This window comes from Haemaphysalis longicornis, unplaced genomic scaffold (assembly GCF_048455015.1).
Source record: "Haemaphysalis longicornis isolate Haplotype H1 unplaced genomic scaffold, Haemaphysalis longicornis Haplotype H1 scaffold_1, whole genome shotgun sequence".
NCBI classification, from domain to species: domain Eukaryota; kingdom Metazoa; phylum Arthropoda; class Arachnida; order Ixodida; family Ixodidae; genus Haemaphysalis; species Haemaphysalis longicornis.
In genome coordinates this window covers 302,934,954-302,961,391 of record NW_027526203.1, presented here as the reverse complement: position 1 = coordinate 302,961,391, position 26,438 = coordinate 302,934,954, and the positions used below count along the sequence as shown (strand labels likewise).

Below are 26,438 nucleotides of genomic sequence, written 5' to 3'. Positions count from 1 at the left end.
CTACTCGAAGAACTGTACCATCGCCCCTTCAATCAAAATCACCGCTTGTATACGAGCAAAGTTTCGCGCGGCTCAAAAAACAACGCAGCCATCGCGGTACGGGAGGCCTATACTGCATGAGGACAACACGGTGTATTGAGGCAAATACATGGCTCCACGCATCCTACTTTCTCACTATGGCTTCACGCGAGACCTGCTAGCTCGCACAGCCTCTGCACCCCGGTATACTGATATTTGAGTGGTAAAGACACAATGGTATTCAAGCTCGGCGTCGTAAGAAACAAACAGAAAGATGCGTTGTAAGATACTTCACTGGCTCATCAAATCGCACGAAACGCAAGAGACACACAGCCATCTTTCTCAATTAGGATCGATGAAACCCGTTTAAATGACGGTGGCTACAGTAAGCCATACCGATGTCCTTTATTAAAGGTAGGTGTGATAAACCACGACCAGGAAGTGCAGAGTATGTATCCCTCCGGTGATTATTCCGACGACCTGTAATAAAGAACAGAAAATTATTGGTGTTAAAACAGCGAAATCATGCAACAGCAAAAACTCAAATTGGGGCCCAGTTTAAGCCCCTCACAGAACCGCGACATCGTGACAAACCAAGGTGTAAGACCTAGGGATTAAAAACCAGCCAAGAAGACGGAGACACAAGGAAAGAAACAGACAGGACGATGCTGGACACAAAACAGGAGCGACTGGGGAGCCGACGCAAACCCCCTCCCTCTGGACATACAATTTGTCATCGAATTTCACAAACGTGGCGGAGAGATAAAATGACAGCAATCAAGGAAAGCATCACTGTTCAAGCCGCATTGGTTCTGGAAGCCAACTGTGCCAGACTCCTCTATGAGTTCACGAACAGTAGAACAGAGCTCATTTTGAGGTACTGAATAGTAAAGGTCCTCTATGTCAACCGAAAAACCGGCGTTCACATGTGGCAGCCCTTTCATCAAAGCATCGGTAACATGCGCGGAGCTGTGAACGGAAAACGGGTCCTCAGGCACAAGAACACGAAGTTTTTGCTGTAGGAATTTTCCCAACAGTTTCTGCCAGCTCCCGTCTTCTGTAACGATGGAACGCAGGAGGCAATTAACCTTATGGGTTTTTGCCGAAAAAAAGACACGCAGCTGATCCTCTTTGCTTGCCTTTACGGACTTTTCTAGGGCCGTAAGGTTCACCTCCTTTAGTAGCTTCATGGCAGCCGTTTTTACTTTCCTTGGTTTCACAGAAGTGGGCTTGAAGTCCCAACTTGAGTCTGCTGCAGTCCGACAAAGAAGGTGGCTTTGTCGTTTTACCGAAGGGGACTTTCAGCGAGAAGGCAAGAGACGCTATGAACAAGGACTTCAAGCCCACTTCTCTGAAACTAAGGAAAGTAAAAACGGCTGCCATGAAGCTACTAAAGGAGGTGAACCTTACGGCTTTAGAAAAGTCCGTAAAGGCAAGCAAAGAGGATCAGCTGCGTGTCTTTCTTTTCGGCAAAAACCCATAAGGTTAATTGCCCCCTGCCTTCCATCGTCACAGAAGACGGGAGCTGGCAGAAACAGTTGGGAAAATTCCTACAGCAAAAACTTCGTGTTCTTGTGCCTGAGGACCCGTTTTCCGTCCCGAGCTCCACGCATGTTACCGATGCTTTGATGAAAGGGCTGCCACATGTGAACGCAGGTTTTTTGGTTGACATAGAGGACCTTTACTATTCAGTACCTCAAAATGAGCTCTGTTCTACTGTTCGTGAACTCATAGAGGACTCTGGCAACGTTGGCTTTCAGAACCAATGCGGCTTGAACAGTGATGCTTTCCTTGAATTGCTGTCATTTTATCTCTCCGCCACGTTTGTAAAATTCGATGACAAATTGTATGTCCAGAGGGAGGGGGTTTGCGTCGGCTCCCCAGTCGCTCCTGTTTTGTGTCCAGCATCGTCCTGTCTGTTTCTTTCCTTGTGTCTCCGTCTTCTTGGCTGGTTTTAATCCCTAAATCATGAACGAACAGGCCCAGTTTTCCACGGTGTAAGACCTGCGGCGCGCCTACTTTGACAATACACCGACACAACACTACATTGATAAAACTGCTAGCCGACACTTGGGTAGCAGAAAGCCAGCTAAAATTGTTTCATGCTTGTCAATGTTTCCATCACAGCAACCATTCTGGAGGCTCGGGCTGAGCCCTCCATACTTCAATAATCAACCGAATGGACACAGAAAAATACTCCTTAGAGCGTTTGGCATCAACATCACGATGGCGTATGGCCATGCGCGACTTCCAAATGCCGTGCAGGGCCAGAACCATGACGAGCTCTTACGGTACACCGTCTTCACTTTCGATGGGCAAAAACCGTATTCCGTGTGCGTCTAGAGGGAAATCTTTCTTTAATGTGCGCTGAAGCACGTCCCAGAAAAATACCCCATCCCAACACTCTAAAAACACATGTTCGATCGAATCAGGTTTCTTGCACGGATAACGCTGAACGCCCCCTGGAAGGTACAAACCCTTCTCTTTCTGCCACGTCTTTACGAGTAGCACTCAGCGTGAAGTTTAAAGAAAAATGTTTTCACCCATGGCGGTACCGCCATTCTTTTGACACGCTTAAGCACATCCTGGCCTGGCCCTGCGCGGTACATTGATCTATACAATGGCACAGGTAATAAAATATCCGCAAGGTCTCGGTAAAGATTTTTGCGCATCACACTGTGCCCCACTTCGACAAGGTCGAAGCGAACGACAAGCAGCAGGTACCGATTCGCGCAGTACTCTCCAAACCCAAATGTTAGGCCTGAAGAGTGCACACCCGAGAGTTGCAGTGGGTATTCTAGAAAAGTGGCGCGCACCTCCAGAGTAGCACGTACTCGCAGTGTGGGACGGCCAACCAAAAAAACCGCCACGAGAAAGCTTCGCGTTCAACCACCGTCGTCCTTAGACGGAAGGTTGCATGATTTGCTTTTATTTTTCCCTCGTTACTTATAGGCATATGCCCTAACGGCGTGTTCTTCCTTGTAATTTTTTTTTCTTCGTTGGAGATAACTAATTTGTAGATAACCCGGTGCCAGCCTTTGCAAGCTTTCTTATTCTGCCGCATACATGGTGAAAGCGCTTACGCAACTGATAGGATTTCCAACGATTGAGCGCGCGCCCCAAGGCGACCTATTCATATCTTCTTAATTACCGTCTTGCGCATTCCTTGATGTGCACCAATGCTCATAAATCAGTCCCGTGGAAAACAATTTTAGCTGCCCCCTTCTTTCGAATTTTATGCTCAAAAATTCCCTCGCACTTCCCCGAGGGGGAGAGTGTGTAAGTGCGAATGCACGGTTGTTGATTGCGCGATTACGGTGGATATCGTGATCTTGGAGTGGAGAGGAGGCGCCCAACACCCGCAGTCACTGAGCGGAGAGAGGAGGAGGAGAGTAGCGCCCGCCGTTACGGCGAGGGCTACACGAGCGCCCTCACGCGTCGGAATGCGGAGCACCCGCTACGCGAGCGAGAGCTCTCCCGCCCGAAGTGGAGAGGAGGCGCCCAACACCCGCAGTCACTGAGCGGAGAGAGGAGGAGGAGAGTAGCGCGCGCCCATCTCCCCCCGTTGCTAGGGAAGACGAGGAGGAAGACGAGGAGCGCGCGCACCCGCAGCTGTTGCTATGCGGACAACGGCGGCGGACGATTCAGGCTCGCTTAAGAAGTGCATTCGCACTTAAAATGACGTCCTCGGTACCTCCAGGAGAGAACAGTATTTTAACTATATTGGGCGGCCTCTGAGCAGTGAACATTTCTATAGAATAGGTTTTCGTGCGTCGAAACTACTGCTGCGATATTTCAAATATGACTTAACAACGTTTGGGAACGAGAAAGTTGGTATTCCATAATAATACATTGGCTAAGACATATTATATTTCTAGTTCTACGAGCCGTTTGCTTGTTTGACTCTTCAACCTTCACTTCTAATCACTCTCGTCGCCATCACAATGTGCAAGGCGCGTACATTTTCGCACCGTCTTCGGCGAAGGCAACTGACCCAGGAAGTGTGTGCTCTTCGGCAGCTTCAGACCCACCGTCAGTTATGGTAGCGCATATCTTTTCCTTTACGTCTTTTGACTAAATATTTCGGCGCTTGAAACTTTTAGCATATTTGAAATGAACTCAAGCGTAGTTCCTCCCACTGTGCCAATTAAACAGATTGAGGACGACTCAGCGAGCAGTTGAACGGAAGATGATAGGTGTAACGTAAAGGGACAAGAAGAGAGCGGAGTGGGTCAGGAAACAAACGCGTGTTAAGGACATGTTAGTGGAAATTGAGAAGAAATGGGTGTGGGCAGGGCATGTAATGCGAAGGCAAGATGACCGTTGGTTCTTAAGGGTAACAGAGTGGATCCCTAGAGGAAGAAAGCGGGGGAGAGGGCGGCAGAAACTTAGATGGGCATATGAGATCGAGAAGTGTTCGGGTATAAATTGGCCGCAGTTAGCACAGGACCGAGATAATTGGAGATCTATGGGAGAGGCCTTTGCCCTGCAGTGGGCGTAGATAGGCTGCTGCTGCTGCTGCTGCTGCTGCTGCTGCTGTTCCGGATGACTATGATTATGATGATGATGACATGGCGGTGGTGGTGATGGTGATGATGACGATGATGACGATGATTGATTGATTGATTGATTGATTGATTGATTGATTGATTGATTGATTGATTGATTGATTGATTGATTGATTGATTGATTGATTGATTGATTCGAACCCCCGTTCTCGTGGTCAGCAGCCCAATGCCTTAGCCACTGAGCCACCGCGACGGGTGTTGGTAGTGGTGGTAGTGGTGGCGGGAGTGATGGTGATGGTGACGGCTGACATTTCAGTTCGTGATCGCGGGTTACACCCCAGTGCGTCGAATCTTTTGTAAACGTTTTAGATGCGAAGCATTAATCTCATGCTCGGAGCTGTGTCCCTCCCTCCCTCGTCGTTGTCCGCCGTCCGCACCCCCACTGCGCATGCCTGGCCAGGCACCGCTGATGATTGTGGCAGGATGCCCCTAGGGATTGGCCAACCAAAGAATCCATTCCTCCCTCGTCGTTGTCGTTGTCCGCCGTCCGCACCCCCACTGCGCATGCCTGGCCAGGCACCGCTGATGATGATTGTGGCAGGATGCCCCTAGGGATTGGCCAACCAAAGAATCCATCACGAGATAGCTTCGCGTTCAACCACCGTCATCATCTTCCCGTAGGGGAACCCTGAGTACCACACCCCCACTGCGCATGCCTGGCCAGACACCACTGATGATGATTGTGGCAGGATGCCCCTAGGGATTGGCCAACCAAACAATCCATCAGGAGATAGCTTCGTGTTCAACCACCGTCGTCATTTTCCCGTAGGGGAACACTGAGTAGTATGCGAGGCATTCCTCCTCTCCTCTCCGACGCTCCTCTCCTCTCCGGCATTCCTCCCCTCCTCTCCGAAGCTCCTCTCCTCTCCTGGATTGCGCAACGAATGGCAACACCTGCGGCTCCGCGTGCGATAATGCGAAGCAGCTTAGGGTTAGAGACGTGACGGTAGCCGCTGCATACTTCCCTGGGGGCGCCACTGTAGCTCCGCGGTATAAATGACGCGCGCGTGCGCTCCGCTCCCCTCATTCTCCTCCCGCAACGCCGCGATCGAACTGAAAACTGCTGGGAACTTGAGTCGACCCCATGGCTTCTTCGCATACTACTCAGGGTTCCCCTACGGGAAGATGGTGAATTTTTTAAATGCGAATGCATTTCTTAGTCGGGGGTTGTCGCGCTCCGTCGGCGTGCGCCTGCATTCCTCCAGCGCGAGCGCACGTGAGCGCGCGCCTCGTAGTTCTGCTTTCGTCGTCGTCGTCGTCGTCTCGGCGCGGCGGACCCGCGGCGCTCGCATCGCGGAGCTCGGGCGGAGTAGCGGAGAGTGAGTGGAGAGGAGGAGCGCGCTCGGGCGTGTGAGGGCGCTCGCATCGCGGAGCTCGGCGGGCTCTCTCTCCTCTCCGCGTACCCTCTCTCCGCTCGCTGCGTTCGGAATCTATATAATGCAGTGGAGCGCGCGCCTGGCGCCTTGAAGCGATGGAAGTCGGTGAAGTCGAATCCCTCAAGGCAACGATACCGCAAGCACGAATCGTAACACAATGCAACCTGAGCATTACACCTCCCGCTCGTGGTGACGTCACTGCAGTTGCTTCAACGTCATCATCGGTTGGAGGACTCACACTCTCGTCTCTCTTCATTAAGTACGCCATTAATAATAATTACTCGCACCGCATTCATCGGTGCACCCAATGCATTCGCATTTCCGCACGATCCCCTTCGGGGAGGTGGGGGGATTTTTTTTTTTTTTTTATTAGACACTAGCTGCGCCAACCACAAAGTATCGTGCGAAAGCAGCATCCATTCCTGCTCATAAAGTGACGTCCAATGCCCCATTGCGGGTACTGCTGTCTGTGCGTGTAAAACGTTGCCAGGCTTCGGAGTAATTGCGTACAGGGTTCAGAGTGCGGGCACAGATTTTTCGGGGTGGACCCTCCTAGTACTTGCTCTCCAATTCATTCATTCATTCATTCATTCATTCATTCATTCATTCATTCATTCATTCATTCATTCATTCATTCATTCCGAGTAGCGTTGCAGCAACGCGCACTGCAGCATCATTCATTCCCGTTTATAAAGCGATGTCCAATAGCATGTGCCGCAGCGCTGGAACATAAGCCTAACATCACTCTGAGGTCTCACGGCGTGGACCAGTCCAGGACCAGAATCAGAACCAGATGACCCGGAAGTACGTTGAGCCCAATTTGTAGGTTTAGAGCGAAAGTTTTTTTTATTCCGGGTACAAACCCACAAATGCCTCGTTCCTCGTAGCGTCAATCTGACTTTCAAGATCAGCCAGGACAAGCCAGTGCCTTGTGCGGTTGCGCGGAGTCACTGGTCCTTGGGAAGGTCATTGAGACGCCATAAATGACCTTACCACACATGCTGCACTGGAACTTTCGCTCTAATATACACATGCACCACGCATACACACGTATACCGTATACGGGAGTCTACCGTATATATACGGTATAGACTCCCGTTAAGACGAACTCGAAGGGACCGTAAAAATTTGTTCGTATTATTAGAAATTCGTCCTAGCTAGGCGGTTTTTTGCCTTGTGAAGGTTACAGGAGAGCAAAAGTGTTGTTCGTCTTAACCATGGAGTTCTTCTTAACCGGAGTCTGCTGTATATATACCTACAGCCTGTTTTGTTTTGGCAATGCAAAGTTTTAAAATCTACCAAAGCGGCACCATGCTGCTTATTGGGATTAATTATACCTCGAAGCAATCGTTGCTTTCATTTTAGTCTACAACAAATACTTTATTTTAAATATTTAACTTATATTTAAAATTTTATGGTGCATTTGTATATTACAGAATTCTAAGCAGTCAATGTTTAATGAAACACACTTTCTATAAATATTTACTCGTACGTATTTTGAGATACTTGTCGAAAAAGCTTGCTACGGAAATGATCCGATGGCAAACCAACTTCGTCTACAATGCCAGAAGGACAGTCCTAAGTTTGCACTAAGCCGCTATATAGAAAGAAACGTGCGCCAGTAACTCCAGTGTCTTCCGGCCTAAGCTGTCTGCATAATGGCTAGTAATGAGTACTAGCTAATACAGCAATATGACACAGATAAAAAAGATATGATGAAGAAAGGCCTGGGCTAGTAGAGCGCTTCAGCATACGAACGATATTATTGAATACAGTTTTATTTCACGAACGACTAGCTTGAGCCATTGCTCATACCGTAGTTTCTCATTTCACTGACCATTATTAAAGCGCTCAAGCTGACTGGTTGGTTGGTTGGTTGGTTCCTTATGTTATGGCGCGTACCCACGCGGGGGATTGGCCAAGAAGCTGCCTGTACTAATTAGGCTGTGACCCGGTTTATTTTAGATAGAAAAGAAAACAAAAGTACGAGAAAAAACATTGAGAGTAGAAAAAGAAATCTTTGGATAGAACAGGATTGTCAGGAAAAAAAAAACTTGCGAATGAAGGCATAGCTATATAGCAGGGCATCCGGCCTATCGCCGCAACAAAGGAATGAAAGGCGATCACGACATCTCTGTGGCGATATCCTATGACGGAAGCACCCAGGGAAAGAATAACGGTTAAAGATAAAGGGAGATTCAGCCGATTAAACGTGTATTCAAGGTGCGTGCGTCGCATCGAGGAAAAGCTGCGGCAATTTAAAAGAAAGTGTTCTATTGTTTCAGGGGCTAGCGTTGTAAATGATGGTGGTGTGCATTTCGTCCCTTCACTTATTGCTCCCATTGGGTTGTATTTCTGGAGCTTATCGTGCGCCTCGTCCCAGGATATCTCTGTGGCGAAATTTGGCAATGAAAATTTCAACCTACACGTGAACTGGGGATTTGTAAAAATCTCTCCTCCTTATATAGTTACTCGTTAGAAACTTGTAATACGGCCATGGGCTATGAAGCCTATATTTAAAGGGAGTTAATCAATGTTTGTTCATTACTAATCTATTTCTGTAGGTTATCACGCATAAAGTGTCCCTGTCGCTGAAGAATTCTGCACCGAAATGCGAAATCCGTGTTGCTTTCCGTTTTTTTTTACCGTATTATTTATAAAACGAGCAAATGTGCGGACGAGAAAGAAGCAGACAATCGCTCCGCACGCCTTAGCCGCCTGGCTAAGAAGAGGACGACGATCCCAGCCGCGCGCTGTACCGGGACTCGCGCCGGCGCGGCCTCCGTCAAAATTTACCAGCAATGGTACGCCTAATTTTTCCCTTCGCCGCGTAGCACAGCTGCGGCCGTGTGGAACTATTGAGATTGGCATTCGTGAGTGGTATGCGGTGCGCGCGCCATGGCCTTTCGGAAGGGATTCAGTCGGAGCTGCAGCTACGACTGTAGCAGTGACACCGAGGACGCTTCCCAAGAGGACCGCGCAACGGCCATGCGAGGCTTGGATGGCCTTACTCATGGCCGTGCAAAGCTCAAGCCGTGCCTGGTGAGCAAATTGAACGACGAAGAAGGCGGCAGACAGGACTGCACCGCAGCACGACGAATCAAACCGCGGTGGGGCGAGCTGCTGTCGCGCAGCCAGTCCGCCAGTGGGCGAGGCGGAGGTTCCTCGGGCAGCGGCTCCAGCTCGACCCAGGCCAGCGGCTCCCTGTCCAACCACTCTTCAGTTCTGACCCCGCGAAGCCGAGGCGCTGACACGGCGGACAGCAGCGACGAGGAGCCGGAACCCCTGACGACCTCCCTGTCGGCACTGTCACTGACCGGCTCGGACGAGCGTGTCACGCTTATCGTAGAAAATACGCGGTTCGTCGTCAACCCGGCGCTCTTCGCGCGGCAGCCAGACACCATGCTTGCTCACATGTTTGGTTCTTCGTTGGAAAGCAACCTTACAAGACCCAACGAGCGAGGCGAGTATAGAGTCGCTGAAGGCCTCTCCGCCGCTGTCTTCAGAGCCATCTTGAAGTACTACAAGACTGGTGTTATTCGCTGTCCCTCAAGCGTCGCATTGACAGATCTTCGCGAAGCGTGCGACTATTTTCTCATCCCCTTCGATGCGCAGACTGTGAAATGCTACAACCTCAGAGGCCTCTTTCACGAGCTCTCTGACGAAGGAGCGCGCCTGGAGTTTGGGAAGTTTCTTGAAGAATTGGTCGTCGCCCAAATGGTCAAGGTGGCTCAGAGGGGCGGCCGCGAGTGCCACATCGCGGTGCTTTTGGATGACGACGCTGTCAAGTGGGACGAGCAGTACCCGCCGCAGACCGGAGAAGAGCATTGCCAAGTCATACACAGCACAGACATGTACAGATTTTTCAAGTATATCGAAAACCGTCATGTGGCCAAGCAGGTGCTCAAGGAACGCGGCCTGAAGAAAATTCGGATAGGCATCGAAGGCTATCCTACGCACAAGGAGAAAGTGAAGCGTCGGCCGGGCGGAAGAATCGAGGTGATCTACAACTACGTGCAGCGGCCCTTCCTTCGGATGTCCTGGGAGCAGGAAGAGGCCAAGAGCCGCCACGTTGACTTCCAGTGCATCAAGAGCAACCGCTCAACCGCCGCCTACCGGCCGCTACAAGTGACCAGTGCAGCGGCTTACGTGGGGACAGACGGCGTCGATGCTGCCGGCGCCGACGACGTGCCCGCGGTCGTACACCCGCATGAGCAGGGAGGAGAGGAGCTTGAGGCTTCCGCCCAGCCACACGAAGAAGTGGTTGTGTTCCCCAAGGAACCGCATCCAAGAGTGCTGCTTACGCGGGACGACCTGCCCTAGCTTGTTTTTTTTTCTGGGGAGCAGTGTCGGCATGCGCGCTCGGATCATTTTCTTGTGTCCTCGAATGCTGAGAATATAAAATAACGGGGATAATACATTGTGTCGTCGCTGTTCATTTCAGCATGCACGTTACGCTAGCCTGGATGCGTTATCCTGACCTGGCTTTACTCGTGTGAGCGTGAGTACGAAATCGGGAAGTGTCTGGCATGGAATACGGCTGCTTCCTTGAGTCGCCTGCCTTTAACAAGTTTTGCATCAGCACCTGATGGCGAGAATTACAAATACAGAATTGGCATGCTAACATTTGGCCTAAGCAGGGTTGCAGCAGATGCGTTTAAAAAGAGCTACTGGAAGCAACTTGTCTTTAGACGTCCCGAACTTTTGTGACTCACAGTTAACATACAGAGAAAATGCAGCGGCTGCAGTGCAGTCCTTTAGCGGAGACTGGTCGGCTCATTATGCATATACCGTTTGCTGTTCGGCGCTCTATACTGTTCGTTTTATTCCACGCTAGCAGAAGTGATTGGTAAACAGCGTAAATAGTTGCTGAAGGGTGTCTTTCATCCTAGTACTGATGCGGCTGCAGCGTGGGTTTTAGGCGTTTGCGTAAAAGGCCATCTTTAAAATTGCCGTGGCTGTGCACGGATCTCCCCGCGTCTTACAGTTTATAACTCGCTTGCGCGAAGGTTGGGGCAGCGTACAAGGAGGCACGACGCGGCACGGGTATGCGACGGCCCGAAGTTTGGCTTAACGTCACGCTTTGCGGTCTAAGGACGTCAACCGGTACCAGCAACTCGATGTATGCAATGAGAATGACGTTGCTTGGCATGTCGTAAAACTCAACTTGAAGGATACCTCACATTACGCCTAAACATAACGCGCTAAGCTTACCTGCTGGCGTTTAACGGCGCCAGCCGGTATCCACTGGAAAAATTGTTATACTCAACACACTTCAAGCTGCGAGTACAGGTTGGCACCGTAAGACATCAACGCGTGAAGTTATGCCTATAAGCCCCGGTGGTGCAGCGAATACCCGACTGTTACTGCTGTTGACCTCGCAAAGTGATACATACCCACAGAGCTGAACGTAACCGAATTGGGTATTGCACATCGCTTTATACACAGTAATGTATGCTGCTGAAGCACGCGTAGCTAAAGAGGTTGCCGGGGCATGTACCAAGTACCAGGAGGATTGACCACAAGAAATAAGCACCCGTACTCTACCCTAAACAAGTGTTACGCGCACATGGATTAGCGCACACCCGTAATGGGATACTGGACGGCGCTTATAAGCGCGGATCAAAACAGCTAACAGCGCCTCCTAAGAAGTGGATGGTACAGAAACAGACTGATGAGACGATTGCACTAGCGTATAAGGACGTTGTGCTGTGAAGTGGCTATGAAGCTTTCACTAACTTTAGATCATTCTACCCTGGTAAGCAATTGGAATTAGTCATTATTATAGACCGGATTTTAGGCAAATGCCTATTCCGTTCCTTGCACTCCTATCGTGCCATTTTTGTATATGAGCATAAATCAGAGTTCAAGAGGGGCTTTGATGGGGTTTTCATAGTGCATATAAATGCCTATTTTGGCGTTTGTGCCTAAATGCCTACAAAAGCCTATAAATGCCTATTTTCAATATCTGCGCCTATAGAACGCTATTTAGCCTTGAGTTTCGCTTTCGGGTGCAGTTTGAGATCGTTATTCACGTTACCGGGTAGCATTGACTGTTTAGAACGGGATCAACCTAGTCCTCTAGTTCAACCGATTCCCGGGAAGCAACCGCTAGCACAAGTGGAATGGGGCGCTCATTCTCAGTGACAAGAGGAGCAATTTTGGATACAAAATCTGGAGATGGTGATAGTTTGCTGCTGTTTGCACAATTTGCACAGTGATCCTTATACTACGTTCCGCGTGCTCTCCAAACGGATTTCTTCAAACATGAGCAGTCGCATCCTCGTTTCTTAAAGCACGCTCAAATCCAACCGCATTTTCAATGCAACCGTTGAGCATTGAACACGCCTTTATTTATTTGTTTATTTATTTATTTATTTATTTATTTATTTATTTATTTATTTATTTATTTATTTATTTATTGTACCCTCAGGGTATAAATACATTGTAGAGGGGAGGGGCAATAAAAATCATGTAAGAAACTATACAAGCACAAAAATACTTCGAAAAGAACATTTTTAAAGAACATCAAGTTTGTATGGGCTATGTTTACTGGGTTACAACTCAGTGCACAGTTAAGACATAAACAAAAGCGCATCACTCCTACAAGGAAGAGCCAACGGCGAAACAGCATGCACTAGGCAGCTGCATTTCCTTTCACACTGCATTTCCTTTCAATTCACACTACCGACGGGCTCTAAAACGCTCTAAAAATCTCATCGGCTGCTAAACACCTTTCGAAAAATGCTCTTCAATTTTGTCGAAGCTTATTTGGCGGTGTTGGGGCATCTTCATTGCTCGATTAGGATATCAATATATATGAGAAAAATCCTAGAGTTCTTCCCAACAGTACTCATGTAAAAGCGTAATAATTTCTTAATAAATCGTGGTCGCTCTTGCGTCTGTTATTTGTTTCTGTTTCTATAGCGTCGCAATTAAATTGCGTCAGGCAGACATCAACTACACTCGGGTGCAACTTAAGAACGGCAACGGAAGTTGCCACTGCGCCTCATCACCGCAGCCGGCTGTGCCTCCGCGCGACGCAAAGCATGTCTTACTGCAAGTATTTTGAACACGACGCCAGTCGTTTCAGTCATTTTTCACACTTACTCTTCTTATAAATTACTACATCGACGTCAAACAAACTACGTGAGAAAAATCAGGCGAATCTCTTTTCAAAACGCGCGCCCGCGCTGACATCCGGGCCGTCGCCTCGGCGGAGGGGTACACAGCGCGAGCTGTGGCCTTTCTTAGCTTGTACTCGAGTATAGAGCTTTTTTAAACAAGTATTCCCAGCTCTCAAGTATTCCTTTTCATGCCTCTTTTACTACATGCGACGCTTGTGCAAGCGATAATGGCCACTGAACATGAATGGGAGCACTGCGCTTGTTAATGGATTGACATTAGTTTAGCAATTTTATGGGAGAATTGAACGGCTATGTTGAACTGTTGGCGCCTTTGTGTCATTATAAACAATAAAAACTTTGGTTTTCCTGTCGTAGATACAGGTCGCATACGTCTTCGTTTGAAATTATTTGAATTTATGTAAAAATTTATAGTGCCTATATTTCAGATGTTGGAAGCCTAAAACGTTGTTTTGCCTGCCTGTTTTTGGCACCTAAAACGCGCTTCTTAATGCCTAAAAATCCGGCCACAGTTATTACAATAGAATTGCCGACTTTGGCGCTGCTTTCGTTCAGGTTCGATTAAAATATCATCGTCAGCTAACTACAGCCAGCCACGCAGAAAGCAGGGTAAAAAAAGTAAAAAGAGCCCGCAACACTTGCACAGCTTTTCATTCTGACCATGTTTTCGAGACTAGCGCGCACGCTAAATTTGCCGTTTACGTGACGTCAAGAAAGCGGTTGATTTACATTTTACTTCGGACATTCCCTTTTACAAATGCGAGAGGTTTGTGTTGGGGTGCTCGATTGCCAGTACTGTCACTCCGATGAGGGGATCAGAAGTTAGCAGTTACGAATAGCCGAGGCGTTATTAAAACGTGGAGTTGACCGCTCTTTACTATGGGCAGCACAAGTCCAATGCTCACATAGGTGAACAGCAGCGGGTGGTTGAATAGATCGTTAAATCGGGCTCTGTGCACAGTACTGCACAAAAAGTAGAAGAGACGAAAAAGACAGTACCGACGTTATCTGGTACGTCATATTGTTTTTTAATCGGTTTTCTTATTCTAAACTATTCCCGAGCTCGCATGAATTTCAGCCCCCCGATTGTGTTTCCATAAACTGACAGTTCTACTCGCAAATTGTGTGCTTCTGCAGCTCTGCTGCCATTTACCCATTTGTACGGCTAATGCGAAGCAACTGCCAGTATGTTTATCGTACGTGATAAGAATGCTACACCTACGAACAGCCAGGAAACTTCTCCCGAAAGGAAGCCCGTCCCACTTCTGCACCCCACGCCTGGTTCGTCAGCAACAATCTAATCCACCCCAAACCTCCCCATGCTAAACGCCACACGGTAGTTCTGGCATGCATTGACCCTTTCGCTTCCCTGCTTCAGTTTCGCTTTATAATTGCGTAATGACAGTACACAGTAAGGAATAAGGACGCAATGGGGCATATCATAGCATAAACGCCATCTAATGTACACGGCGCCGCATAATCACATGGAAGGACCTCCACTGTGTGTCGTGTAGAGCCTCAAATTTTCCAACTCTGAAATACCTCACTGCTAAATTATGCACAAGATGGGAATACCCAGGTATCAGCGTTCGGTGCGTTACATTTCACCATACCTCTTTCTTCCTGAAGCTTCATATGCCTTGGGATGCTCGACCACTACACGAAGCGAACTCAAGCCCGTAGCGTGCCCACTACTCCAAAAACACACCCAGGGGATCCTGGAAGCATCAAACTCTCCTGAAACTCCAGTGAGGTAGCGGTGCGGCTGAATACCCCTAGTGGCAGCGCGACTCAAATTAAGCTGCCGTCATGGTCATCGTTATCATCATCCTCACTGAAGGAACGAGTGACATGGAATCCCAATCCTGCCCATCGCATAGATCGGCAGGCCCTCCCACTCAGCTCACGGCTGAGAAGCGAGATGTCCCCACACCTCATGATCCACAGCGGCTTTGTGTCACGCCGTTGTGTCACTTGAGGAGCGTGAGCCTTCTCGTAATGAGGTACAGTAGTGCGTCATCCTTACCCCTCCCCCCCTCCCCTTAGTGGTGAGCTGGATGAGAAGGACCATAAACCCGTTGCTTATCCGGTAGGGAGGTGCACACGCAGCTACGCCAGAAGTGGCACTACTTTAGTAATGCACCCGCCACGTAAACACCTCAGATTCCCACTCTGTTCCTCCCCATCTCTTAAAGGAAAGCAGTGTAATTTTAACGCGACAAGTTGTTGAGGACTCAATTTTATGAAGATCCCCTTCTGGACGTCGCATTGCCGAAACCCAGTGCGTGCAGCATGTGTTTCTCTCTGATAACGAGGGATAAGAAGAAAAAAATAAAGTGAGCCGAGTAGCGAGCGCCAGGGGCAGATTGGCCATTCCGAAGAGTCACGTGAGCTGTACCATTCGCGTCATGTGCCCTGGAGGAGCAGGCTGAACGACCACCGCGGGGCCAGCTGCACTCCGAGAGCAGATGAAGCGGTAATCGACTCTTCTCGCTCAGTGATCAAGATGCTGAAGCGGATGTATGCACGTATGAACAGGCAAGCTCAAATAAACAGCTCCGACGCTGTCGCCAAGTTTGATTCCACTGACCTGGTATAGTGGTAAAATTGCGAGGACACCTACACGCACCCCTCATGATGCCGTGAATGCGAAAGCAGTGGGCTCCAATCGACGAACGATTCCCCTCATCATCACCATCTTTTTCACTTTGCGTCTTGCTGCCGGACGCGTTCTCGGGCCACCACTATACGCCACTGCCGCAGTAAGGAACATGCACGCAAACATTTTAAAACCAAAAGCAGGGAAAGCAGCTCTGACGGCCATACTAGGGTAAGGACATGGGCGAAAAATCCGAAAGTTATGAACAGGAAAGCACAGAAAACAGGAAAAACTGATATCTTGTGTCACTGGCTCTAGTGAATGCATGCCGGTTGACACCATAACTATATTGTTGGCACAAGCAAGAAGAATGACCTTCGATGTGATGTTTAGCGACCTTTGCCATAAGTCGAAATCGTACAAAAAAAGCCCAGGCAGGGCACAAACCGCAGATTATACATGAATGAAGAGGCTGTTTTATCAAAGCGTGCACTGGCACGAAGTATAGAAGGCAACGCGCTTGTCTATAACACAGCTTTCGTACTTTCAGCACTTTCAGCGTTACGTTCAGCCTCACCCGAGTGGGGTTTATGGGAAACTACTGTGGCGTTCTGAAGTCTGAGCACGCCCCTTTTATCTCCGACATTTCTGTAAAACGTATGTTTCAGCAGTTTTCAGGTGTAATTAGTTAAGTTTAACCCGCTGTTAATTAAGACAACTGTGTTGCGCACTGTACTACATTATGTCCAAGCAATCGTTCTCCTGCATGCCCCGAAGCTGTGGCTCTGCGTCAATGGTGAAGGGTCATGTGGCTTTCCCTCACCGCGTGAACGGGGACGCTAGGCGACTCCTTGATCAGCTTCACAGAACCACCCACGTAGGCCAGAGAAGCCACCATCTGGTAGAACACGAACTGCGTAGAAACAGAACGGAGCCAACTGTGACCGAAATCCGGAGTTTTTAATTCAAGGCTTACATGCGAATGAATGTAGGCCGCCGTTAGTTTAATTTCCGGGTGGGATAGTTGGTAATGCGTCCTTGGGCTCAGCACCAAAACGCCTTAGCCACTGAGCCCCCGCGGCTGGTGAGTTGACGAAGGGGCGTACCTGGGTAAACTAAGTGCACCTGCGCACGATGTTTACACAGCGCGGAGAAGCCCACGGGCTGCGGGCTGCATTCGTCTGGTAATAATTTTAGTTCATTCCCCTGGCAGCTCCGCGCAGTTGCTAGTTGCTGCCGTGCCTGGATTACAAGTTTCTTAGGGGCGACGAATTCGGAATTGTGTATTGAGTTTACGACCCAAACAGGTACCAGACTCACAAAGCTGTTCGTAAGATTTTATAAGATCAGCTTGGGATTGGCCGATGCTGGTGCGCGGTGGATTTCCCGCGAAAAGCGAGATTGAATAGTCGAGGCGCCGGATAACCACACGCTGCTCTTGCAGTGTCTTAATTGCGAAGAGCGTTGGTAATGTAGGCCCTTGCCTGAAAGTGGCGTGCCGCCATCCAGCCAATCAGCCCAGAGCAGCACGGCATCGCTACTCGATCTGGGGGCTTAAAAACTCACTCTCAATGTGTCATACAGCCACACTGTGCTTTGAAAATCATGACTTATCGAAGAGCGCGCGCGGAGCACCACAGAGTCACCAAAATAGCAGCGCCCATGGACCCACCGCGGTGGCTCAGTGTCTAAGGCGTTGTGCTGCTGATCACGAGGACGCGGGTTCGATTCCCGGCCGCAGCGACCGCTTTTCTGATGGAAGCGAAAAGTAAAAACGCCCGTGTGTACGAGATTTCGGCGCGCGTTAAAGATCCCCAGGTGGTCAAAATTAATCGCAACACAGAGTTGCGCCTGTCAATCAATCAATCAATCAGCGCCCATGGGCCTTCCGGGGTAAACAAATGTCACGTGACGTGGTTCGACCAATGGCCGCTGTCGGCGGCATTCAACAATGACAGAAAAGAGTGCCGATACTGTGAAACCTCATCTAGTGGCTCTAACTGTAGGTATCCTCAGAAGCCTTTAGTAGCGCGGTCTCAGCAGCGTAGCCTCCGCGAGCTTCAGTAGCGTCTTTTTTCGAGGGACAATGGCTGAAGCCTGCGGTTCACGCTTCCTTATCACAAAAGTTGTGAAGATGGCCAAAAGCTGAAAACAAATGCAGCTGAAAGCGTGTGCCATTGTGCGCCATCCCCAATCGTATTATGTGAGCTATATCTTTCAAGGGAAGTTCGAAAACCTGGTATACGGGATCGATACACGAAAGAAGCAATTGGGCGATAAATAGAACAGCGTCTGGTCTTTTCACCTGCAGCCTCACTGCTTCTTTTTTTATTCTTGCTTTCTTTTTGGAAGATTAGGCATATTCAATAATTAATGGAGGACCTATTCATAGATCTGCCAGAATGCGTGGGCAGCTCATCCCTCTTCCCCACAAACTTGAGGCACGGCCCGATGCAGACGCCTTTCTCCGGCTTTAGAAGCCAGCAACACGGTGTTTCTTGCATGCCTGCCCCTCGCACATCATGCCAATCGTACTTTGTATTCAAACCATCGCAAAGGTCACGTTTGCCCGCTTTAGCAGCGGCATCGCCTGCCTGTCGATCCTTTTGTTGTCCACAAGTACCGGCATTTTGTCGCCTGCCTGAATTCCGGCGATGGGGAAGCTACTGTACACTGCTCCCTCGTATAATTAATTAGGCAATAGCGTTTGCGTCCCAGTATTTTACATAAGACATCGTCTCTCTTGGATTGTCTGAGCTGCAACAAAGCGGGGTGAATTGCGTTCTCGTTAGTAATTCGGCCCTATTTTTATTGCAGGGCTAAACATTGAAATTTTCAGATGCATCCAAGCCGGTAGCGAAATCCGCCACGACATCCCTCGTTCCTTTTTCTGCGTGTCACGGATCTGCGGCAAGCTCTTTCCATTCTAGTGAGCAACCGGGACATGCTTACGCTATTACATGCCAGAGGGGGAAATACTATGTAAGCATGCCTTCTCTTGCTTCAAAAAAGAGCTTGGTTATATACTGAGAAAACTTGGGCGATTTGCTGATTCGTATATTCGGGTTGAGCGCAAAACCGACACGGACACGGAAGAAGGGCACACATTGCACGGTGCTTACTTTAAACCGGTGTTTATTGCTTAAAATGGTACTTTTATAAGTAAATTCCGCCGTAACGAAGGAAGGAATGGACGTAGGACAGCGAAAAAAGGTTTGCGTATTGAAAGTGCAGTTTCTAAACATCATAACGAATCGCGTATGACTACCGCACAAGCTACGCAATTTCTTTGCGTTTTAGGAGCACTGAAGCGAGGCTGACACCCGTGCCTCGGTGAGAACTCGAATCGAATACTCCAAAGATCTCCCTGGTGAAATGGTTAGTATTTTTGTGAATGCCACAGCAGTTTCGAAAATCATTGTAACCGTCGTAATATCTGCATTGTGTGCCGAGGGCCCCATTGTTCACGATTTCTACATGCTGGCCGTCTTCTCGCAGTCTGTCGTTGAGACATCTGTCCGTCTGCTCGATTTTCTGCTTAGCGCAATTTGTGGAGCGTGGCTTCCGAGCGGGCCATGAACGACGTGCGGTGTTTTTTACAGCACGGGTTCTTCTTGAGGTTGGGGTCACTGACTTTGTTGCGAAGTTCTGGTCATTTAGGCGGGGCCTAGAGAAAACATTCCCTCTTCACGTTTACCAATCCTTTTTAGATTATGAGAAATAGTACATCGGGCAGACGTGTGGATGTCTCAATGACAGACTGCACGAACACCGCCAGCATGTGGAAAACCTGAACAATGGGGACCTCGCCACACGTTGCAGGAATTGCGGTGGTTACCCTTGTTTTCGAAACTGCTGTCGTATTCACAAAAGATACTAACCATTTCACCAGGTAGATCGTTGGAGCATTCGAGTTCTCACATAGGCACGGGTGTCAGCCTCCCTTCATCTCCCTACGTCTCCTTCAGCAGCTAAATGAAAACGGGCTTAGCGTTCGCTTCCAGTCGGTTCCTTCCCATGTCGGAGTGCTTGGAAACGAAGCCGCGGACAAGTTGGCCCGTGAAGCGACATCTTGTGCTCGTTTTCTGAAAGTGGCTCTAGACGAACGGCGAATTGCTAAAACCCTCATTAAAGAACACTTCAGATCTCTTTGGCGACCACATCACCAACTTTGTGTTACCAAAGGAATGAGGAGGACAGAGGCATCCTTACTGTTCCACATCCGGACCAACTCAGCACGGACACCGGCGTGGCTTCATAAGCTGAACCTTCATACGCTGAATCTCCTCACCTTTGTGCGTAAAGTGTTGTGTAACAGGTGACATCGGACATTTTATTATAGACTGCCGAGAGCATGCGACGGAGAGGTTAGCTTTGTTTAAGGAAATTTGAAGGAGAGCCGCTCCTCATGTCTCTTTGGGCGATACAATTTTTCCTATAGGCTATTGGATCACCAGGAGAGACATTTTGCGCCTGATCCTCTGGTTTTTAAGGGACACACGCCTCAGGGACTCCTGGTGATTTCCCGCTCATAGCGGCAAAAAGGTGCTGATCAAGTGACTCCTGGTGATTTACCGCGCATAGCGGCAAGAAGGTGTTTATTGGGGGAGCAATTGCCGGCATATCACGCAAGGCTAGATCCATCAGTTAATAAACATCATCATCACCACCACCAACAACAACAACAGCACAATCTCACTATGACAGGATTTGGCCACCCTGTGATAATCGGCTAACTCCCGCATATCAGGAGAGGCCTTTGTCCTGCGGTGGACATAATGTGGGCAGGTTATATATTAAATAATAACCATTTAATAAACTATTTGATCAAAACTATTCAATTGTTAGCAATTACAAATTTATTTGTTCATTATTTAATTGATTGATTAATTATTTGTTTTATTCAACCAAATAAGTATCCTCCATCCGAATAAGTATAAGCATCCGACTATACGGCGAGAATTAAGCGCGACAAAACCTGAGTCTGTAACGGCCTCTTGGCACTTCTGATTGATTGATTGATTGATTGATTGATTGATTGATTGATTGATTGATTGATTGATTGATTGATTGATTGATTGATTGATTGATTGATTGATTGATTGATTGATTGATTGATTGATTGATTGATTGATTGATTGATTGATTGATTGATTGATTGATTGATTGATTGATTGATTGATTGATTGATTGATTGATTGATTGATTGATTCTAGGATGTAACGCGCCGACGCAACGCAGGCGATGAGGCGCGCTGTAGTGGAGGGCTCCGAATTCATTTTGACCACCTAGAGATCTTTAACGTGCTTTGAAACCTTGGCACTTCTCTTTGATGGCTTTTAGATCTTCTGACCTAGAAGGCGACAAAGAAATGCTTCACGTTTTAGGCACCCATCAGTTATTTGGTAACTGTGCAAAAGAACTGTTTCCTCTGTCCCTTCCCTCCCTCCCTCCCTCCCTCCCTCCCTCCCTCTATCTCTCTCTCTCTATATATATATATCTCTCTCTTCCTTTCTCTCTCTCCCTCCCTCGCTCGGTATGCCATGTTCAACCAGGGCCACCTGAAGCTACCCAGAAAAAAGAACGGCGGATTTGAATTTTTTACAGCTAAGCTGTTTATGGCTAGGTTTCTGCGCATTTTTGTTCTACGTGTGCAAAAAGTCAGGTCCCAAATTTGATGCTAAATCGTTTGACCTATGCCTAAGCTCATACGTCTCATCACTTCGGCATGCGTTTTGAGTAGACTGGTTTTCAGCTTTCAAGATCAACGGACTCTCAGGTAGGCAATAAAGGTTTCTCAAAGATTTGCTAGTGTGCGTGCGACCCGCGTCGGCCACGTGTATTCGTTCACACCGCCCTCTTTTTGTCAGCGTTCCAAGCGCCTCCGGCTCTTCGAGGCGGCGACCCCATCGTTAAGACAAGTTGCCCTTTTCCATTTTGAATTTCCCTCCTGTTCTGTGGTCGCAAGGGGGAGGCCGTGATATTCCGGACTCCAGCTACTCTCATCGCCCACCCTTCACAGATACGGAATGGGTCAAAAAAATTTTGTCACATTTACGTTAAAAATAAGAGTTGACATTTTCCGGAGGTCTTCGTCGAGTGGACACAACGCGAAAACAAACCGGCTGACTAAGCGAACCAGAAGTGAAGCAAATAGAAGCAAACGAGCAAGCAAGCAAGGGAGCCGGCCTTCCTGGCATGCATGGTGCCTGGAGTGTTTATTCATTCTTGGATAATCGCTCACCCGGTGGCTTCTGTTGGTATGGAACAATTTTTGTTTCGTCCCCCTAGATGGCGGCCCCGTGCAGTTTTGCCTCCCTGACAGGAGACGGGCCCTACATCTCTACCTGTATCAACAGACCGGCCTATAGGAGACTGGCCAATCCCCCTTTGGTATACGCGATAAGTGGGCCCGGGCCAGGGATTTTTCCTTTTACACACGCGCTGAACCTCGAGGTTTATCTAGTAACAGCCTGTATTTTGGTTGTTTCGGTGGCTCAGTGGCTAAGGCGTTGCGCTTCTGAGCACAAGGTCGCGGGTTCGATTCCTGGCCGCGGTCGCCGCTTTTCTGATGGAGGCGAAAAGCAAAAACGCCCGTGTGTACGAGATTTCGGCGCATGTTAAAGATCCCCAGGGGGTCAACATTAATCCGGAGCCGGCGCGCCTCATCGCCTGCGTTGCATCGGCGCGTTAAACCCTGCAATCAATCAATTATTTTGGTTGTTTCCTGTTACAGTTGAGGCAACTTCTATGGGCCACGATGGGGAATGTTTTCGACTCCTGGACATCACAATGACATTAAGATTTGCGGATGAAAACCTGCAGTGCTTTTTTTTATCAGCAATCGCATTGCGGCCGGGTGCTTATGATAACAACTTCTGAACCAGTGGTTTGATTCTCTGGGCTGGCAAATGCGTCCCATCTGGGCTAGGAGTGTCAACGCATGGACAAAACCGCGAGGACCGGTTGGGCACTGCTGAAAGCGCAGGCTCTGCAAAAACACTGCACTCACGTAGAAGACGCGCATCAGGATTTTCATGGTGTGTAGAGAGAACAGGCTGCAGATCATGATGTGGGCACCGTTGAAGGAGAAAGCGTAGCTCACGCTGAACAGGAAGATGTTCAGGGCGGTGTTTTCCTTGATGGCCGCCATGAGGCCGAACAGGACCAGGCCTCCGATCTGTAAGGCATATTTGTTTCTGAAGACAACGTCGTGCATTCGCGACCAGGTTCGACTAAGCGTCAGAACGTATGACGGTGAAATTGATGTATTGACGTAGAGATTAATTTATCAATGCATTCATCGGCCACTTTTTTTCAACTGATTAATTTGTGCAAGGCGCATCTCTCCACGATGAGAGACGTTATATTCGCTGGTACTGTATGCATGCCGCAAACCTTAGTAGGAAACTAAGGGACAGGGAAGCCGATGAATAGTTCTATTGGTAATAAACATGAGTTTGCTTCACCTTTATTTGAACACGCTTAGAACTATTCCTTCAAAACGCGAAGAAACGGTGCGCGGACTCTAACGACGTTTCAATTCCTAAACTTTACAGTTAATTAAAGCGGTCTGGTTGGTAAGTAGGCTCATTTGATAATAACCGTGTACTCATAGTAGTGGGCGTAAGATACGACATCATTATTGTAACCCGTCGGTGTTTTATACTCAATGTTCTTATTAATGCCCCGCTATAAAGCGTATCTCACCCTACCAGGCTTTTGAGGAGAGAGATCTCACTTTTGAGAGAGCTCTTACCATGTTTTTACGCTTGCTTTAAACGTCCATACATGAAGCAGATACTGGCTAACTCCCTGAGTTTCCTTGAGGCGCGTGTTGTGACGTCATTTTCGCCCACCCGAGTTTCGGAAGCAGATTTTGCAGACATTTCAAACTCGCGTTACGCCGTGCACACATTACAATAAATTTTATAATACTTTGCCGCTAAGTTAACCCTTAACCATACCAAATTTTACATTTCTTTCTGATTCATAGTGTAGTTCGCAGTCAGTCGGCAAGAGCTTCCTTGAGCTCTAAGATACATGGGGTTATAAGCGATGAAGTTAGTCTCACAAGGAGGGCTAGAACTCGCGTTCCTATACCGCAGGAAACAGTACAGCAGGTTCGACCACTTGGTCGACCCTATAACCATGCCCAATTTCACGCATTCCTGAGTCACTCCTGAAAGCATCCGTGGGTATGCTTCGCCACAACGTCCTTGAATGATCAATCATTCCCATCAAAGTTGCGAAGCTGACCAATGTTGATGCACAGCATACGATTTGGCTCAAAAAATCGTATCTGCGCTGTGACACTATGTGCGGTAAGCGTGCGATTTTTGCGTTGCGTAATGTCAGAGTCTCGTTAACACTTCGGGGTCAAAGCGTACTCCCTTCCTCGTTATTTGTCAAAACTTGCTCCCGGAATTCGATCTACGTGCATCGTGGCAAAGAAGACGCATGGAATTTCTAAAGCTTGCAGTCAGTACACACCGAACCTATGGCGGCAAACGATTGAAAATCAACCCCTTTCACACTGTCAAATACGTGGGCTTCTAAAGGCGGACAGCGATTGCGCTACACGGCTTTGATTGCCCTTTTAAAACACGCAATCCAAAACAAATTACACCACATTTGTCCGCTACGCTGCAGCGAGCAATTACGTATCTTTGAGTACCGTGAACAAAAATCAATAGCAGTTTTGAAACGAGTTGAATGAGCAAACCTCTTCCACGCCCGCATGGATCTCCCAGAAAAAGGTTTTAAACGAGTCGCTATACGAATTTCCGGAAGAAAGATCCCGCCCGCGTGTTTTTCGCAACGACAAATACATATTCGTACCGAATTTTATTACTTTAATAAATGCAGAAGTAGGCTCGATTCATTCCGAAACGACAACAGTTTTGCGGGCCCCACACTATTCGTCGGAAATTTTATGACGGCATGGGCCACCAGGGGGACAGAGTGGATACCAAGAGACGGATCGAGAAGGAGGGGAAGGCCAATGACCCGATGGAGTGACGAAATAGGGAATTTCGGAAGCAAAGAATGGACTCGAAGGCCGCGGGACAGGAGCTGTTGGAAGTCGATGGGAGAGGCCTTCACCCTGCAGGGTATCTAGTGGGCTGTTGATGATGATGTTGACCTCATTCATCTTGGTAGCCGTCTACGAAAGTTTAAGGCGGCCAGAGCCACTCATGCTAAGACGTCTCATCTCGCCTCCGGTACCTTGGGGCTCGCTTTAATTGTTCCGTTACTCCCTGTTGAAGTTACATATGCAATCCAAGTAGTGAAAACGCGTCCTCTCGTAGATAAAGCGCCTGATAAAGTGTAGGCATAGGCGATTTCACGCACGCAGTGGTTTATGTGTTTTCATATAAATCCAGTATATAAAAAGCGCCAAGCATCCACATGGCCAGTAGTGCGGAACGAGATGGGTGCGAGGGTTTCCATTCAATCAGCCGCTATGTTCAAACCAACGTAAAAACGTTGCGTTCAAACATTGGCCGGGCTCACAGTGTAGACACATGGGAGTATGATAAGGAAACGCGACTTATGGTCTTCTTTCTTTTTATTTTTTCCCCAGAAATTCAGGACGCCTTTGATAACGCGACACACGCGGTCATCTACAAGGTCTCCGAGAAATGCACTGCGGCCCGGCCTCGTATACAACTACGTCAAGGCATTTCTAACTGACAGAAGGGCCTCCATCCGTCCAGGCACTTATTAATCACCCACTTTTCCAACACCGGCAAAAGTGACACGTCAGGGTTCTGTAATATCTCCTGTGTTGTTCAATATCTTCCTGTGCGGGCTCCCTAAGCTCCTTGCCGAAATTCCGGGCCTACGTCACGCATTCTACGCAGACGGCCTCACTGCATGGATCAACAAGGGTTCTGCTGGGAATCAGTAAGACAGTCTCCAACAGGCAGTTGATAGCAACATGACGTACCTCGTCATACGGGGGCTCACGTATGCACCTTAAAAGTCCGCACTTCTCATTCTCCAAGCCCGCACTCGATGCCAGCCCCCACAGCCCACGCCGTATCCGACAGTTACCATTCAAGGAACCCCTGTACCTCGAGTCTCGACACTGCGAATACTGGGCGTACCCCCTCAGGCTGACGGCTCAGGTTCTGCCTTTTACTGCAACTGCACCTCACAGTCACATAACGTGTCACCCAACGCATTTGCAGCCACCGACACGGTCCTCGTGAGCAACACACTCTCCGCCTCAAGCAAGCCATCCTCATTAGCCGCATCACGGACGGCACCCCATACACTGGTACAGCTCAAGAAGAGAAAGTGGCGCGTTAGCGGGGGAGGAGGAGGAGGTAAACTTTATTTAGCCAAGCTCTGTAACGGGGACGTGGTGGCCGCCGGCTTTAGCCTGGCGGCGACAATGGCAGCCCGATTCGTCAGGGAGGCTTGAACCTCCGGATCAGTGTTGAAAATCGAGTGAAATCACGGTTCCTGTCCTCAACGGCTACAACATTGTGCGACGTGAATGAAGACCGCACTGGGAAGGCGTGTTTTTGTGCGTGTGTATTTACCCTATCCCAAATACTCCTGTCATCTTATTCTGCGTTCGCGTAAATTCCTTTGAAAGCGGAATCACACTTGTGAAAACTTTCGCGCACCCGATCCTTCTGCAATTGCTTACCGTCATACAAGCAACGGGGAAGCTAGCAAAGCGCTCAGCAGCATGCGCATTTGTACATAGGCTTTGCAT

The 26,438-nt window shown here is 48.6% G+C and overlaps 1 protein-coding gene and 1 pseudogene across 1 annotated transcript in view; one reads left to right on the top strand and one right to left on the bottom strand.

Annotated features, from left to right (window-relative positions):
- Window positions 1-367: 367 nt before the first annotated feature.
- The window catches only part of LOC144149609 (uncharacterized), a 47,731-nt gene continuing 21,660 nt past the window's right edge, over window positions 368-26,438 (bottom strand). The window contains exons 3-5 of the mRNA XM_077681255.1: window positions 22,719-22,886; window positions 16,530-16,619; window positions 368-498 (exon numbers count right to left, since the gene is read on the bottom strand). Coding sequence (XP_077537381.1) covers window positions 427-498; window positions 16,530-16,619; window positions 22,719-22,886 — 330 coding nt within the window. The 3' untranslated portion in view covers window positions 368-426. The remainder of the gene's footprint in view (window positions 499-16,529; window positions 16,620-22,718; window positions 22,887-26,438) is intronic.
- On the top strand, window positions 8,861-10,285 carry LOC144170065 (BTB/POZ domain-containing protein KCTD20 pseudogene; annotated as a pseudogene).